Consider the following 16,741-nt stretch of genomic DNA (forward strand, 5'->3'; position numbering starts at 1 on the left):
ATACACATCTCTCAGTTCTATCGGCATAAACTTCCGGTGATTGCTAAACGCTGCAGCTTCATTGCGTCGTCGTTCTGTTTAACTGTGTTCGCTCATACAGATTCTGCAATTAACAACTCTGTTTCATTTGAAAGTTAATGGAGATGATGTGAACAAACAGCTATCATCGAAAAATAGCGTACAAATGCAAGCTTAAAACCATCGTATTCAGCTGAAATGCAGTCCGAATTCACACGACTGTTACAGAAAACAGGCGTAGCTGCATCGATAATCGAAAGACAATTAAATCTCAATTTAGTAAAGAGTTGAATGCTAAGCTTCAATTTGAGAAGTGATTATACGATGTGTGTGTAAGCTTCTCAGCCTCGACTTTAGCTGAACATATTCGGTAGGGGCCTCACTGCCATAAATGCATCCACCATCTGCAGAATATGCAAAAACATTTCCGTAAGTCCTGAGCATATAGTTCAAAATGTTTACTTTCAGGGATCAAGCACCACGCTTTCATCGCCAACGAATAACTTACAGAACAGCCAATTGTCTAAAAATGCTAGAAGCTTACCTCATCAGTCACAGCAGCCCTAGCCCTACGATGTCTTTCTACCATTTCGGTTAAAACTTCAACAAGAAGTTGCTTCACTTCACCTGTTAGCATGCGTCCGGAACCATACTCCTAATAGCAATCCCCAGTGAATTAGCAAAAAGAATATGTTGACAAAGAAAACAAATAAGTTCACTAGGGCGATCAGTCTCACCTTCCGTATCTCTTCGAGTTTATCATCGTCATCTAGGAAAAAGCTTAGATATTTGAATGGAATATCTACCTGAATAATTTCCAGAAGATAAATTAATTCCTCAATAAGTTACAAGGCACAAACCAAGTACTAACAAAGAAATCTCATAACATATGAAATCAAATCGGCATGTAAATTTGCCTTCTTGCTCGGACAATCTAATGAGGAAATAAGGCAGCACACCCAGCAACAAATTACACTGTCATGCCAATCGGGGAGGGCCCATTTCTATTACTAACATGCGAGAGAATCCAAATACCTCGAGATTTGCTCCAAGCTCTCTATGTTTCTCTACCGAATCTTGTCCCCCAGAAAATGCATACCTGTTTATCTGCATATGCACAGAAGTTCTTTGTTTTAGGTTAATTTTGAAGAGTTTTGGACCGTTTGGATTGTGATTTCAGTTAGAAGATTGGCACTGTGAGACTACGGCCACGTAAATGCAAACCTTGTTCTTAATTTCCTTTGCAGCATCAGTTACATATATGGCCGAATTTGGATCACTAGCCGACATTTTTCCTGTCTCTCCCTGCAAGTATCCACATTCCAGAAAAGGTATCAGAAATCACAACATAGGCTACTAACAGTAGAAAATAAGTTTTCTTTGCCAAAATCATAAAAGTACCTGCAGGGCAGGGAAGAAAGAAGACTCGATCAATGCAGGTTTGTGATATCCAATTCGTGGAGCAACATCTCGTGTCATTCTAAAATAAGGATCCTTGACAAATCACAAACAAATAAATCATGGTATTAGAAAATAAACAAAAGAAAGAAAACAACGTTAAATCAAATGCACTAGCACACAAAGTTACTAAAACTATTTTATACTCTGAAAAGGTGCTGCATTTATAGGTAAGGTGGATCCGTAAACATTTAGCCAAGGGGAAAAACACGTATATCATAGCTGAGAATTATCCATATCATGCATACCTGGTCAATTGCACAAGGTATTAAGCAACAAAGATTGTCTTGGCCAGAGAAGAGATGAGGAAATGAACTTGGAAATGAGGGAACTGCCTGCATTAAAACACGACCATATTGGATCTCCTTTTATGTATCACAGCACATGTCGCATCCATGTGTCATCTTACATAGTCACACAATCGATACAGAACATCAAACTGAAGGTTTCAGAAAAGTCAATATTCTTGGTGGAGGCTTGACTTGGACTAAGCAATGCTTTGTTTTCTTTATATGACGGAAAATATGAAAGATGTTCACTGGTGAAAGAATTGTACAGTTGACTGGAGCAAGTCAACAATAAGAGCTCATAGGAAAGAATAAGCCCTTATGAGCTAAATCGAACTTACAGGAGTTGAGGTTTCAGTGAAGATATAAAAGGAAAACAGATACAAGCTTCAGTCATTTTGTGGAGCTAGTCAGCAACAAACAGTTAAAATTTCATAATTCTTCATGTGATAAGCAGCGTAGCCAAGGAAAATACCTGTACAGGTGGAAAACTAACTTTTCCTATGTGATCTTCTCCAGTGAAACCAAAGATACCAACAACCTGGATATTAAATCCGAAACTCATAAAATTATTACAAAAACTCAAACAAAGAGGTAGACAAAGAAAATATTTCGCCATGGGGGGAAAAGATTGTTAATCACCTTATTATATGTGACACACTTTCCAACCTTCACCATGTTCTTGTAGAAGGCACTGCACAGGAAATTAGACATAAGATCAGCAAGCAAGTGATACAACATGTGCACACACACACAAACACACACACCCACACATAACGTATTCATGATAGAATCAAGCCCTGTTAGGTTTGAAACTAAAAAGCTTCCTAATTATTATCGTAGCTTGTCAAGCAGTTTGCGGCCAACTAAATCATCAAGGGCATCCGGTTCAAGAAAAATGGGACCTCATGTGAGTGTCAATCAATTTCAACCCAAAAAAAGGGCTTTGATAAGATTATAAAATCTCAAACCCCTCTGACATGGGCAGAGAAGCAAATAGCTTAGTAATCCACTAAATCCGTTGATCAAATTCAAAACTGAAGCATAAACTCACATACATAACAAGTATCAACACGAATTAATATGAACTTCAAAATGGAGTTAAGCCTATATATCTGATACTTACCCACCAACGAAATCAAAATTGGAGAAGATGAAGGTTTTTGATATGTCAAAACCACAAGCAATAATGTCTTTAGCATTCTCCCTGGCAAGTCTCTGGCTCTCTTCCACAGTCAGATTTTTCCACATGCACTTCTCATCATCGGTAAGTTGTACAACGAGAGGAACCTTGAAGACATCTTGCAAATATCTGCACAAAGCATTCAATTCATAAACCCTTAGAAAGTTTACTTCATATCAACACGCGACCAATCGCCAAATCCAACATAATGCACACAGATACTGAAGATCACGCTCACGAAAACCGAAAAGATAAAAAGTTTCATAAAAGACCAACATCAGATAATCAGATAGCAATGCAGGGGGAGCTTACTTAGTGAACATGAAGGGGATAAGATGCCCCAAATGCAAAGCCTCGGAGGAAGGTCCTCTTCCTGTGTACAAATAGAACTTGTCTCCCCTCTCGTAGGCATCCAGAATCTCATTCAAGTCCCTACATTACACATAAATTCGAAATTCGATCCCCAATTCAATTTTTTGCAAAATTTTCAGAAAAAAAAATGTAAACTTTAGAGAGAGAGAGAAAGGGACCTGTGGGCAAAGAAGACGCCACGGCGGAGGAATACGTGGGGAGGACGGCCGGTGAGGCGGTGGATGCGATCTACGAGCTGCTGGTCGATTCTCTGGCAGCCGAACTGGTCGATGAGCTTGTCGTAGTCGATTTTCCCGCCACCTTTGGCCGACACCGTCCATGGATTCACTACCTGCTCCTCCTCTTGCTGCTGTTCTGGTTCTGCCTCTTCCACTCTCTCCTCCATCGTCACTCTCTCTCTCTCTCTCTCTCTCTCTCCCCGTCGTTCGCTCACTATCTCTGTAAAAATCGGCGGCGTCTTCTTCTTCTTCCTTTCTTTTTCTTCGGAGGGTATTTTGGTGTTTTCACGGATTTTATCACCACGTTCTGTAGGCTTATTTGTTTATGCGCCCCGTATTATTACGAAAATTTCTAGGGTTGTTTGGTATTTTACTTGAAAATTTTTATAATTTTTTTAAATTTTTTTAAAAATTTTTTTGAAAATAATTTTCTTTAAAACTCAAAAACTTGTTTGGTATGCGATTTAAAAATTTTAAATTTTACAATTAAACTAGACAAAGAGATCTAAAAAGAGAGGGTTGAGAGAGAAAGAGGAGAGAGGAGGAAAGAAGTGAGAGGATCGGAGGAGATAGAGAGGAAAAGGAAGAGGAGTGATAGAAAAAAACTGAGAAAATAATGAGAGCGGATTGAAGGAGAGACGAAAAAGGTAAAAAAAAGGAGAAGATAGAGAGAAAGAAGAAAAGAGAGAGATAGCTTTGGAGTGAGAGAAAAAAAAATGAGTGAGTTTAAGTTTAAAAACTCATTTTTTGTGTTTTTAGAGAATATACTATATTTTTAAGTTAATCTTGAGTTCAGTTTTTAAAAATATTCATACCAAACAAGTTTTTAAGGCCTAAAACTAAAAATTTGTTTTTGAGTTTAAAAAATTGGATTCGGTAGAATACCAAACAGGCTCTCACTTTTCTCCCTCTAAAATTTCAATTGTGCACCTTGGCCCCAAGTACTTTCATTTTGTGCCCTATCTCATTCCCTCGAGAGACTTTTTAGTGTAACAGGAATATAAGACGATATACCTTATCATTGTTTAAGTGAAGTCATTATAAAATTATACTTTAAAGTGTGACATATCAACTATTTCTTTCATTTATATTATAACACGTGATATATCGTTTTATATTCATCATCTTGATTGAGAAAGTCATTAACTTAATTAATGTGAAATGGGACAAAGCACAAATGTACATGAGGCAGTAAACTCTCACAATTACAAATTCAAGGACGAAAGTGAAAGTTTCAATAATGCAAGGACCACATCAATTCGATTATGAAATCAGAATTGATATCCATTTTGAAAACTTTGTAAATCGTTTTTTAAAACATCTGTTTATGTTTTGGTAAGCGGAAAATTAAGTCTGGATGTGGAGCTAAAATTTAGATCGAACTTGGTATTTTCTTTATTTTACCTATAATTTCACAACATCTAAGTTAATAATTTTTGTGACAAACTTGACTATGAAGTAACTTTACAAATAGAATGAACGATTTTTGGTAATTTAGAAACATCATCACACTAGGCATATTGACACAATTGCAAGTTCAAGGGGAAAAATGTAAAGTTAACCATAGCACAAGGGGCATACAAACAAAAAGGTCTATTAAGCATACACCAAGACGGCGTCGTCTTGGCCGGCACATTCAATAGAGCTTGATTTGAACCCTAATTTACAACAAAATAAACCCCCTTTTGGTTCAAAGCGAATCATCGTCGCTGCCAAATGCTTCAATGACGAACAACGAAGATCCGCACTCGCAATCGACGAAGAAAACCAGAGAGTTGCCGAATCTGTCGGAGTGCCATTGTTGCCACCTGAGAGTCGACATTGCCAACGCCAGCTCCAAGAGCAAGCTTCACATCCTCTACAGCGAGTGGCGCGTCGTCCTCCTCTGCAAGAAATGCCTCTCGCGGGTCGAGTCATCGGAGCTCTGCTCCTACTGCTTCGCCGCCACTTCGCCGTCGCAGGACGACTCCTTCATTTGCTGCCAGTGTAACCGGAGAGTACACAGGCATTGCGATTCTGAGTATCGAGGGATTGCGCTGTTGTCTCAGGATTCTTGCTTGGCGTTGGAGGTTGGGGTTTGCGCCGATTGTTGGCTGCCGGAGTCGCTGGCACGGTGGAGAGGGGTTATGAGGAGTCAGAAGGCGCGAAGGAGTGGAAAGGGGAGAGCTTGTTTGGGATTGAGGAAGTATAGGGTTTCGGCCGTGCTGGATGGCAGGACAATTCATGATGTGTCTGGTGCTGAAGAAGGCTCAAAGGATGCGGATGTCCATGACGATGACGATGACGATGATGATGATAATGGGCATTTGGCTGCCATGAATAGCTCTGCTAAGAAGCTGTGTTCGCCGAATTTGAGTGTGTGTGTTTGTGATTCGTGGACTGCTGTTGGTTGTTTGAAGCTGGATATCGAAGAGGAGAATGAGGACGATGACGGGCTGTTGATGGAAGGACAAGGGAGCAGCTCCAATGGCGTTGATGCTCTCAATAAACAAGAGCTAGATGAATGTGTGTGTGTTACAACGCTGAAAGACAAAAGGCGCAATTCTAAACTTGATCCTTTTTACTTCAAGTACAGGAAAAGGAGCACGGTTAATCAGTCCATGGTAACATATAAGAGAAGGCCCAAAAAACTCAATCCTTGTTCTATGTTAACATATAAGAGAAGGAGACCCAAAAGCCACCTCTTTGCTTGTCATATATTAACATATAAGAGAAAGAGACCCACAATCCTATATGATCGTTCATCTTGAGGCCGATACTGAATCTTCGAGTTTAGTGTCTGGAGATCACAGGGCTTTATTGTAGAAGAAGTGGCTCGCCCCCATTGAAATGAAGTGACTGAGCTTGGCCATGGCGTGATACTGAATCTTGATGCTACAGGTAGGAGAAAACATCCTCCATTTTGTATGCTTCCATTATGATTTTCAGTATATTTTGTGGCACTCTATGATTCTTCATGTAGTATGATTCAGTTCAGATATCATATTGTGTTCTCGGGCAAGAGTTTACGATTATTTTCTTCCAATTTGGGTGGTAGTGATAAAGATAGGATTGTTCAAGAGTCTAGATTTACAAGTTCACCCTTACTTTAGTTTTTCCAGAAAATAATCAATTATTCTGATTAAAGAAAAACTTCAGTATTTGTAAGGAAATTGATTGACGCGATAATGCCAGTTAGCAAAGGGTAAGTTTGCAAGATGGAAAGATGATGTCTTGTCAATTGCGGGGAAATATAACTAAACTATCTTGTCGTGTTGTCTCTTGTTTCTAAGTGCTCAAATAAGTTGACAAGTAATCTTAGCACCCTATCTCCTAAAAATTTCTTGGGTAAAGAAGCCGTTATTCTCTTTAAGAACGTCAAATTGTAGACCTTTATCGAAGTGTGTACATTTTAGGATATCAGAAACCCCTTGCATTCTAAAAAACATTAATGCCTTAAAAAAATGTTTTCTGTGTTGGTCTAAGCTAAGTTTTCAGACTATTTTTTCGGTGGATTGCATCTAGTGATATAAATTTCAAATGCATTGGTGAATGGTGGTTGGACTTGGAAAGTAGAGATTTTCAAACTCATCTGTTTGGAAACGTAACCTCATCAAAGTTCATTTCAAAGGTATTGGCTGGCCTGTAGGAAACAGAACATTCATTAATTTAGGTTTATCTATTTTCCTGTTTTCAATCTGATTTAGGAAAATCAACGATCACGTTGATTGAACACTATAAAAATGCGTCTTTCCTGTAATAAAATTTAGAAGGAACAGGCTTCTCTAGATGGAAGGTACATTTTCAGTTAAGTCACTTACTTGGACTCTTTCCGGAATGAGAACCGATGACATTCTTCCTTAGTGATAAGAAAACGTAGCATTTTTCGTCATAGTTAACTAATCATTAATCCCTTTGTGTGCTCGAACAACCTGAGGAGAGTTCCATTATTCATTTATTTCAATACCATTGTACTAACACCTATTCTAATTTACGATAATTCTGTTATACTCTAGTGTATGACATGTACAATATAGATATATGGTTGGATGTGCGGTCAAAGATCTAACGGCCAAGGGTCCCTGTGGATAACGGCCAAGGACCCCCTTTAGTTTATTGGTAAAGTGGTAATTACAATGTGATCCGCCTTCTGCCTTGTGGATTGTGTAATTCCCTCTTTTGTGAAAGATAGTACTAGGTAGTAATAACTGGACGTCTTTTCTTTCATTAAGTAGTGCTGCTGCAGCTGCAGCCTGCAGCAGAGCAGGAGATGGTGGCAGTAAGCAAAGTTGGCGGGAAAACCAAGCCAATTTAAATTAATTGACCAAGGCCGAACTGTCCCATTTACCAATTTACCAAAGCACATGGATAAAATAATCATCGGCTGTTTCTGTTTTTTGATGGGAACTATGGATGATCACATACAAGACAAGTTACAACTGTCATCACCAAGTTAACTCTCGGCCACTCTCAATGTCAAGAATAAGAATCGCCGGCCGTTGGGCATGTTATTTTTTGAGACTGGTTGGTAGAGAAAGGATAATGTGGGTCGAAGAAGAGTTTTGAGACTGGTTGGTAGAGAAAGGATAATGTGGGTCGAAGAAGAGTTTTGAGTAGGGTATAGTGCTTGGCCATCAAGCTAATCATGGATCAGAATGTTTTATGCAAATTTCTCTCACGTGGGTAGAAATAGAAAGGTCATTTTTATACTTTTTTTAGTTTCTCAATTCTCACACCTCCTTTTGTGTTTGAACATCAGATTGAATAAATCAAACATGATCAATGAACATGATTAAACATATGTGTGAGAGGCTAAAAAATGTGTGTTTTAATCATTCGCATATTTTATTAAACTTGTCACTTTTAAATGAGGGTAGTGCGATCCACACTCATTTTTACTTATCACACATTCTTATTTTCGGTCGTTAGATCGAATGAATGAAGAAGATCAATGACAAAAAGTTAACAAGAGTGTGTGAATATCACTATTCTTAATTAATCCAACTACTAATTCATTCGAAAAAAAAAAAAAAAAAACCAGTTAATTGACTAGAGGACAAGAAATTTGATTTCCTAGCTCGCTCTCTCTCTCTCTCCCTCCCTCCCTCCCTCCCTCCCTCCCTCCTAGGGTCCTTCAGAATGCAGAGATAACACGCACGAATGATGACTCAAAAAGGAAATATTTGGTACTACTTGTACAAATTGGACCATCAAAACAAAAGCTCACACAACAAAAGGGAAAAATGATGGCAGGAAGGATCAATAATGTTTGCAGAAAGCAGGTGAGAGGCTGAGAGACATACATTTTCCCACTTCAAAAACTTGAAAGCTCTCTCTTACTCTCCTCTGGAAAAAAACAAAGGTTATCTTTTTTTGCTCTGTGTTTTTTAAAATTTGTGCTTTCTTTAAATTTATTTCTTGTATCTTGGTATTGATGTCTTTTTTCATGGCAGGAATCTCATTTGGGAGAACACATTCACAGTCATTTCTGCAGAAAGGTAAAATCGTTTTTGAAAAATTTGGTTTTGGTTTGAGAAAGTTTCTGAATTTGTTGGCTTATTTCAACTTGAGAGTTGAAATCTTTTCTGAATTTGTTGGATTATCTTTGTTCCTCTCTAGTCCATCCTTTCCTTCTATCACTTCTGCAGATTTCTGTTCTGTTTTGGTTTATTTTGCTGCTTTGTTTTGTTATGGTGAGTGGATTGGGTTTGTTTTCGGTGATTTGGTATGGGGGGTTTGGTTTCCATACTAGGAGCTGATTAGGCTAGCACAGAATCAGACCTATTTTTCGATGCTTTCGATTCAGCATTTTGTATCGAAAATAGGAGTGAAATGGTCTATTCAGATCCCCATTCGTCCTCAAAATCTCATGTTTTGGTTGAATTTGAAAGATATCATCTTTAACTGGTTAGGTGTTTGGTTAAATGCTTTCAAAAGATGCTGTCTGACCTTTGTAATGTGCACATAAAACATCCATCTTTAAGGTTTGAGCATTACAAATCGTTCAAATTTACATTAGAGAGTATGTACAGATGAGATGTTGATATGGATGGATGTAGCTTTAGCGGCTGCAATAGTTCACAATGTTAATATATCTGTGCTTGATTCATATTTTCTTGATTTTCATTTGCGGTTTTACAGAACACTTGTTTGAACGTTGTGGGAATGGACGATCATGTACCAGCAATCACCAGTGAACCGCTCGTCAGGCTTTCTCCTGAGAAAGACGGGGATCCTATGATTCTTATCAAGGTGCAGAGCTAACAGGGTTCTGTCATCTCCTACATTACCGGTCTCCATATGCAGCTTAAACATGTAACTCGAGATTACTGCAGACGTCTAAATTAACTCATCATCTTGTGAAATTTGCCTAGGCTAGATTACAGTCTATGCTGCTTGTTTGATGGAGAAAGAAAGACCTCTTTTGTTCATGTTTCATTTCTGTTGGGAAATCTAGATACAATATTTTGGATTCAGCAGATGTGTGGTGACTTTTTGCTTTATTGTTGTGTTGATGACAATCTGCAACTGGATGAATGTAATCTTTTGATATTTGAGGAGTTGCTTCGGGTTTCGTCTATACTCTCCTTCTATCCATCCCCACCCCCAATCATGACTGTTATTTTTATACAACCGAAACTCAGGACCTCGAGTACAGGGTTGAATGTTCGTAACCAGCAAGCCCCTTGCCTATCTGCACCCCCATGTTTGGGTCACTCTTTCATATTGGTTTCTTTTGCTTGGGCCTCTTCGTTTGAGGTTGGTTTGTTAATGTTTCTGGCATGCGGGCTCCTACACCACTCGAGGTTCTGTGTTTGATATTGATAATTAATTCTTCATTATTATGGTAGTGCGGCCTTATTTAATAAGTGGTTTCGTTGTGTAAGGATGAGTCCGTCACACTAGAACCTAAGAATAAACGAAAACAAATAAGTTTTCTATAGTGATCAATGTTCATATTAAAAGTATACAAGGTGTTTGAAATCCATAGATAATCTGTGAAATTAAACAGCAGGGGATTTACGAGCAGTGTGGGAATGGATGACGGAAGGCCAACAATCACCGACGAATCCTGCATCAGGCTCTTGTTAAAGAACAAGATCAGTCGAAAGCGTGCTGCTCAAGTATGCGATGCAAGATTACTGCAAACGCAAACATCTACTCTACGAAGATATGCTTTTCTTTTCGATGGAATGTTAGCACTTGCATTTGGAATTTTAGCAGTTTAGTACACGTACTTTGCGAAATTGTGACAATCTGGGTCTGCCGTTAGGTTAATTAATTCACTACAATGAACATGTTCTATACTTCTATGTGATTTACTTGTTACATATGTCATCTGATCTCTTTTGTTCATGTTTAATTTAATTTCTGTTGGCACATTTTTCTTCTTCGTTTTTTTTTTTCAGGTGCTGCCAAGATAGATCTTTTTGCTGAACTTAGATTAGCTTTAACATATGTCTTTTCTGTTTGTTGCCTGATATAACAATGAATTCATCGACGAGGATCATATATTAGCTTAATCTGAAGTACTGCAAAACCCGGCCTAGACGATTGAATCAACCATAAGTGTTTGGCAGTGTTTTCTGTTTGTATTTGGTTCTTGTCGTTTGGTGTTTGGTATCTGGCGTTTTGGAAATGTATGCTTTGTGAGTTTCTGGAATATTGATACACCAAATCCTGTTTGGAATTAATTAGGACATAGTCCATGGGCTAATAATCCAACGACAAGAAGACGTTAGCCATGCCATGACCGGTTTTTTTTGGAGAACACATCAACACATCAAGGCCATGACCGGTTTGGCAACACATCAACACCTCAATCCCTTCTGTTCGGATACTAAAAAATAAACAATTTGACCGCCTGCATGCTAATTAAGTAATCAAACATTTTTACAACCATCTGTCTTGATTAGATGGGTTATGTTCTTGGCGTCTTAAGTTTAACCTGGCCTAAAACACATGATAGATGTATCACTCTCACGTTCTTAATTAATCTTAACCGTGGTTTGTAATAATTGAGTAACGGTTCGATAATCGGTAGCTATATAGATACGTACTCTTTCGTGATGTACTGACTTAGCTAGTTCATAATTTTACACCTAGGTTTCTTGTTTGGCACAAGAAGTTGAAGCCACTGATACACAGATGCCGGCTCTTTTTGATAATTTTTTGGCTTCTTCTGCACTGCATTTTCTTCGTTACTTCCGAAATTCGGTATATCTAATTCACTTCCATATATATAAAGCAGCAGACTGTAAATCCTTCCACAAGCAAAGCTCTGGTTGCTAAAAGAAACCATGGGGCATAACAATGGGGTTCCTCTTCCCTTCATTTTCTCTCTTGTTGCATTGTTTCTGTTGGCTCTGCATGTCAATGTGTCTTTCGCAGATAGGTCGACGTATATTGTCCACATGGACAAGTCCCTCATGCCCAAGTCCTACTCTAGCCATGACCATTGGTATTCCTCCATTGTTGATTCATTCAAATCCGAAAACCCTACCTCATTCGATGGCAACAAAATCTTGCCTTCCATTCTGTACACCTATGATACTGCCTTTCATGGGTTCAGTGCAGTTCTATCTGCTGATGAATTAGTGACTCTAAAAAAGTCCCCGGGTTTCGTCTCAGCTTACGCTGACAAGTCCATTACGCTCGACACCACCCACACCACTCAGTTCCTCAACCTCAATCCTTTCGCCGGACTGTGGCCTGCTTCGGATTACGGAGACGACATCATCATCGGTGTCATTGATACCGGTCTCTGGCCGGAGAGTGAAAGCTTCAGAGATGAAGGTATGACCAAAAGTCTTCCAGCTAGGTGGAAAGGAAAATGCGAGGTTGGACAAGAGTTCAATGCCTCTCTTTGTAACTATAAATTGATTGGAGCTCGATACTTTAATAAGGGTGTCATGGCTGCAAACCCCGGTGTCACACTTAGCATGAACTCGGCCAGAGACAGTTTAGGGCATGGGACACATACATCTTCCACAGCTGCGGGGAACTACGTAGACGGGGCATCTTATTTTGGCTACGCTAAAGGAACAGCCAGAGGCGTAGCACCGCGTGCCAGAGTTGCCATGTACAAGGTTAGCTGGGATGAGGGGCGTTATGCCTCTGATGTTCTAGCTGGTATGGACCAAGCTATTGCTGATGGTGTGGATGTTATTTCAATTTCCTCTGGCTTTGACGACACACCATTGTACGAGGATCCCGTAGCGATTGCTTCATTTGCAGCCATGGAGAAGGGTGTGGTGGTTTCAGCTTCAGCCGGAAATGAAGGCCCAGAGCTTGGGAAATTGCACAATGGCATCCCTTGGGTCTTGACCGTTGCAGCCGGCACAATAGACCGCTCATTTGGAGGAACATTAACCTTTGGTAATGGTTTAACCATTACTGGATTTACCTTGTTTCCAGCAAACTCCTTAGTCGAAAACTCGCCACTGGTTTACAACAAGACATTCTCAGCATGCAACTCAACCGCAGCGCTTGAAACTGCCCCAGATGCGATCATCATATGTGATGACACGGTGCCTATTCGTAATCAAATATCTTACATCATCCAATCGGGGCTTCTTGGAGCTATCTTTATTACCAATAATCCTGAGATACGCGAATTAGGTTACGTTGGAACTCCTAGCGTTGTGGTGAATACGAAGGATGGGCGGACTGTGATCGAGTACGCACTAAAAAGTGAAAACCCTACTGTCAGCATAAATTTCCAACAAACGTTGCTCAATACAAAGCCTGCACCCGCTGCAGCTTTTTACACTTCGAGAGGTCCTTCAAAAAGTTATCCGGGCATTTTGAAGCCGGACATAATGGCCCCGGGGTCATTAGTTTTAGCTGCTTGGGTTCCTAAGGTTGCAGCGGGTAAAATCGGGTTCAATGTGAACTTACCTAGCAACTACAATTTGATATCCGGGACATCCATGGCATGCCCTCATGCTTCAGGTGTAGCTGCTCTACTGAAAGGTGCGCACCCGGAATGGAGTGCAGCAGCAATTAGATCTGCTTTGATGACCACAGCTAACCCATTGGACAATACTGGCAATCCAATTCTTGACGACGGTGACAATTTCAACTTTGCTTCACCATTAGCTATGGGAGCAGGCCACATCGATCCTAATAGAGCACTTGATCCGGGCCTTATATACGATGCAACTCCACAAGAATATGTCAATCTCTTATGCTCCACGAACTTTACGCGTAACCAAATCTTATCCATCACTAGATCACATGCCTATGATTGTTCCAAACCATCTTCTGATCTCAACTATCCATCTTTCATTGCGTTGTCCAACAATGATCACAAAACAAAGACAAGGGTTCAAACATTTCAGAGGACCGTAACAAATGTGGGAGATGGCGCGGCCAGGTACATGGCTTCGGTGATTGCTCCAAAGGGTTCTCAGGTAACAGTCTCCCCGGAGATACTGATCTTTGCATACAAGTATGAAAAGCAAAGTTTTACGGTCACTATAAATTTCAATGCGAAGAAGAAAGGGAACGCTTCTTCTGGCGCACTTGTTTGGATCGAACAAAATGGAAAATACACTGTCAGGAGCCCAATTGTAGTGTCACCTCTTGTTTGAGCTGATGGTCAAGTAGGATGTTAATTTTGTTGGAAGTTCAAATAAAAACATTATTACAATGTTGGCGTGCTGCTAAGAAAAATAAATGCCAATAGTTGAAATAGTTGTCTGCAAAACTATCCTTTTCAACTAGCATGGTTTTAATCCTTCTGCAGCTGCACCTTCCAAAAATTAAAGCTTCCCATGTGTTGGCCGAAATTGTGGATTGCAACCAGTGGAATAATGCAGAGTGTGTGTGTGCAAAAGTCTAAAGCTGCTGCATGTGTTTTAAAGGATGTAAAGACTTTGAACACCTTTATTTATTTTGCATGTGTTAGTCTTTGTTTTCTATTGTTTATTAAAACCACTTGTGTGGTTCTTTAGTCTGCATGTATAAGTAAGCCTTCCCGTAAGGCTATTTAGGGGTGTGCTATCCACACACCCCATTTTACTTCTCACATACGTCTTGATAATTTCTATCTGTTGATCTTCTTCAATTCATCCGATCCGACGACTGAAAATGAAAAAGATGTGTGAGAAGTAAAATGGGATGTGTGGATATCACACCTCTTTTGTAATCCCATTCCCATTTTCAGCAATAGAGTTGAAAATCTTTTAATATATTAAGCGAATGTTTTTTCAAGACGCTTGCTGCTTCTTTCTTTTCTCTTGTCCAGCTTCGTAAAGAGAGTAACAAGTGAGAGGTGTGACTGAGTTAGAAAACCTGTCACCCACATAATTGGTATTGAGTTTGTAAACTCTTGAATACCAACAAATTTCATAATAGAATTGTTGTTCTTATTAATTTGTTATGATTTTTTTGATATTGTTTGGATGTGTTGTTAGTTCTTATATAATTTTTTTAGCTTCATCAGCTGATATGGTTTTTTGTTTTGATTAATTGATATGTGTAGAAATTAGAATTATGGAACGATATTACAAGCAAAAATCATCCTTGATTTGTTTACGTTAGGACCACCCAATGTCTAAATCCTGGATCCACCATTGCATACATATATATGCAGGGAAGAATTTTGAGATAATGTTCAAATTAATTATACAAGGCTTTTGAAATCCCCACATATATATATATATATATATGTATATGTATATGTATCTGTGTGTGTGCGTATACAATGTTGAGGGATTGCAAGGTTTTCCAAGCACAGAATTTTCGAGCAGTACTAGTTGTGGGAATGGACAGAAGACCGGCAGCCATCCCGGAATCCTTCATCAGGCTTTCTCTTATGGAAGGTGAAGTTCGAATAATTCCTAGGGAGCAAAAACAGCATGAACCTGACATGTACTACAGGACTGATGGCACTGTGCCGCTCCAATATCTGATGCGAGATTATTTTGAACGTAAAAATCTTCTGTTCGAAGTAATGCGATTCACTTTCAATGGAAATGGGGTCAGGGAAGATCAAACTCCTGAACAGCGCAAAATGGAGGACGATGCTACTGATGTATTCTCTGATCAACTTGGCGGCCATGCTCTCAAGTTTAATTAATTAACGCCGCGTCATCTTTTTGCCATAATTAAGGCATGTTAGAACGCTTATTTTGAATTTTAACAGTTTAGTACTCATGCTTTGCAAAATTGGGACAATCTGGGTCTGCCGTTAGGATAATTCATTCACTATTTTTTTTTGGGACAATGTACATGTTCTATGTGCTTTACTTGTTACATATATTATCTGATCTCTTATGTTCATGTTTAATTTAATTTCTGTTAGGCACATTTTTCTTCTCCGTTTTTTTTAAGGTGCTGCCAAGATAGATCTTTGGCTGAACTTAGATTAGCTTTAAGATATGTTTTCTTCTGTTTGTTGCCTGATATAAAAATGTACCACTCTGATCAGCTCAATCTGAAGTACTGCAAAACCCGGCCTAAATGACCGAAACAACCGTAAGTGTTTGGCACTATTTTCTGTTTGAATTAGGTGTTTATGCTATGAGAAATTTTATTTGAGCCCATATTTTGTATCTCAACACCCAGCTTACTTTTTATACCCACATTGTATTTAATTTATCTATCATTATTTCTTTACACCCAACGTTATTTCTGAAACCGTCCTTACTTATCAAAACTCAACTCAATCAAATTTCTTTTTACACCCAATTCAATCTAATTAAAAATAAAAAATAAAACCCTAACTAGTCAATCATCTCCATGGAGCAAACCCCCTTCTCTCTCTCTCTTTAAAAAATCCTTCCATCTCCCATGGTTGTCATTCTGCACCCTCATCTACTCCTCCGTAGTCATCCAAACCTCTTCCTCTTCCTTTTCTTCATCATTTGACATCTCTAAAATTTTAGAGCACTAATTAGCTTAATAATTGGTATGTGTTCAATCGATTGGTTCAATTTTTATGTATTGATTCCTTTTTCTTTTCAATTAAATGAGCTTCTGGTTAGAGTGTTTAATGAGTTTGGTATGTTTCAATTAAATGAGAATCTTCTAGACTCTATATTCCTATAAGTGGTAGAAAAATGGGTACGTCCATGATAACTTTTGGTAGATCAATGAATATTTTTAACCGAGGATTTTTTTTTTTTTTTTTGTCAAAACTGTGGATATTTATTAGATACAAAAGTTGCGAACAACAATTCACATTACATTGAACTGTGGCTAAAAAGTATATCTCCTTT

The 16,741-nt window shown here is 38.9% G+C and overlaps 2 protein-coding genes and 1 long non-coding RNA gene across 4 annotated transcripts; 2 read left to right on the forward strand and 1 right to left on the reverse strand.

Moving 5' to 3' along the window:
* Nucleotides 1–144: 144 nt before the first annotated feature.
* LOC103934954 (tryptophan--tRNA ligase, cytoplasmic) lies at nucleotides 145–3,752 on the reverse strand. Its single transcript, XM_048577248.1, has 12 exons — nucleotides 3,477–3,752; nucleotides 3,259–3,378; nucleotides 2,890–3,075; nucleotides 2,406–2,457; nucleotides 2,239–2,304; nucleotides 1,725–1,811; nucleotides 1,420–1,512; nucleotides 1,243–1,323; nucleotides 1,054–1,125; nucleotides 756–824; nucleotides 563–673; nucleotides 145–422 (listed from the first exon to the last, which is right to left on the reverse strand). Exons 1-12 carry the CDS (start codon nucleotides 3,701–3,703, stop codon nucleotides 372–374), a joined length of 1,215 nt encoding a protein of 404 aa, XP_048433205.1. The 5' UTR covers nucleotides 3,704–3,752; the 3' UTR covers nucleotides 145–371.
* Nucleotides 3,753–5,834: 2,082 nt separating this feature from the next.
* LOC103934953 lies at nucleotides 5,835–10,095 on the forward strand. Of its 2 annotated transcripts, XR_007255663.1 has the most exons (4): nucleotides 5,835–6,416; nucleotides 8,769–8,877; nucleotides 8,969–9,013; nucleotides 9,657–10,095. It is a non-coding gene; the product is annotated as an uncharacterized LOC103934953 (long non-coding RNA). The 2 variants fall into 2 exon arrangements; XR_007255662.1 differs by lacking the exon at nucleotides 5,835–6,416 and having other exon boundaries at nucleotides 8,539–8,877.
* Nucleotides 10,096–11,775: 1,680 nt separating this feature from the next.
* Nucleotides 11,776–14,125, forward strand: LOC103934952 (subtilisin-like protease SBT3). Its single transcript, XM_009344718.2, has one exon. The coding sequence runs from the start codon at nucleotides 11,816–11,818 to the stop codon at nucleotides 14,108–14,110; it is 2,295 nt and encodes a 764-aa protein (XP_009342993.2). The 5' UTR covers nucleotides 11,776–11,815; the 3' UTR covers nucleotides 14,111–14,125.
* Nucleotides 14,126–16,741: the final 2,616 nt, after the last annotated feature.

Source organism: the organism of the source record quoted next, unplaced genomic scaffold (assembly GCF_019419815.1).
Source record: "Pyrus x bretschneideri cultivar Hongxiangsu unplaced genomic scaffold, Pyrus_bretschneideri_v1 Contig11, whole genome shotgun sequence".
Lineage (NCBI taxonomy): Eukaryota > Viridiplantae > Streptophyta > Magnoliopsida > Rosales > Rosaceae > Pyrus > Pyrus x bretschneideri.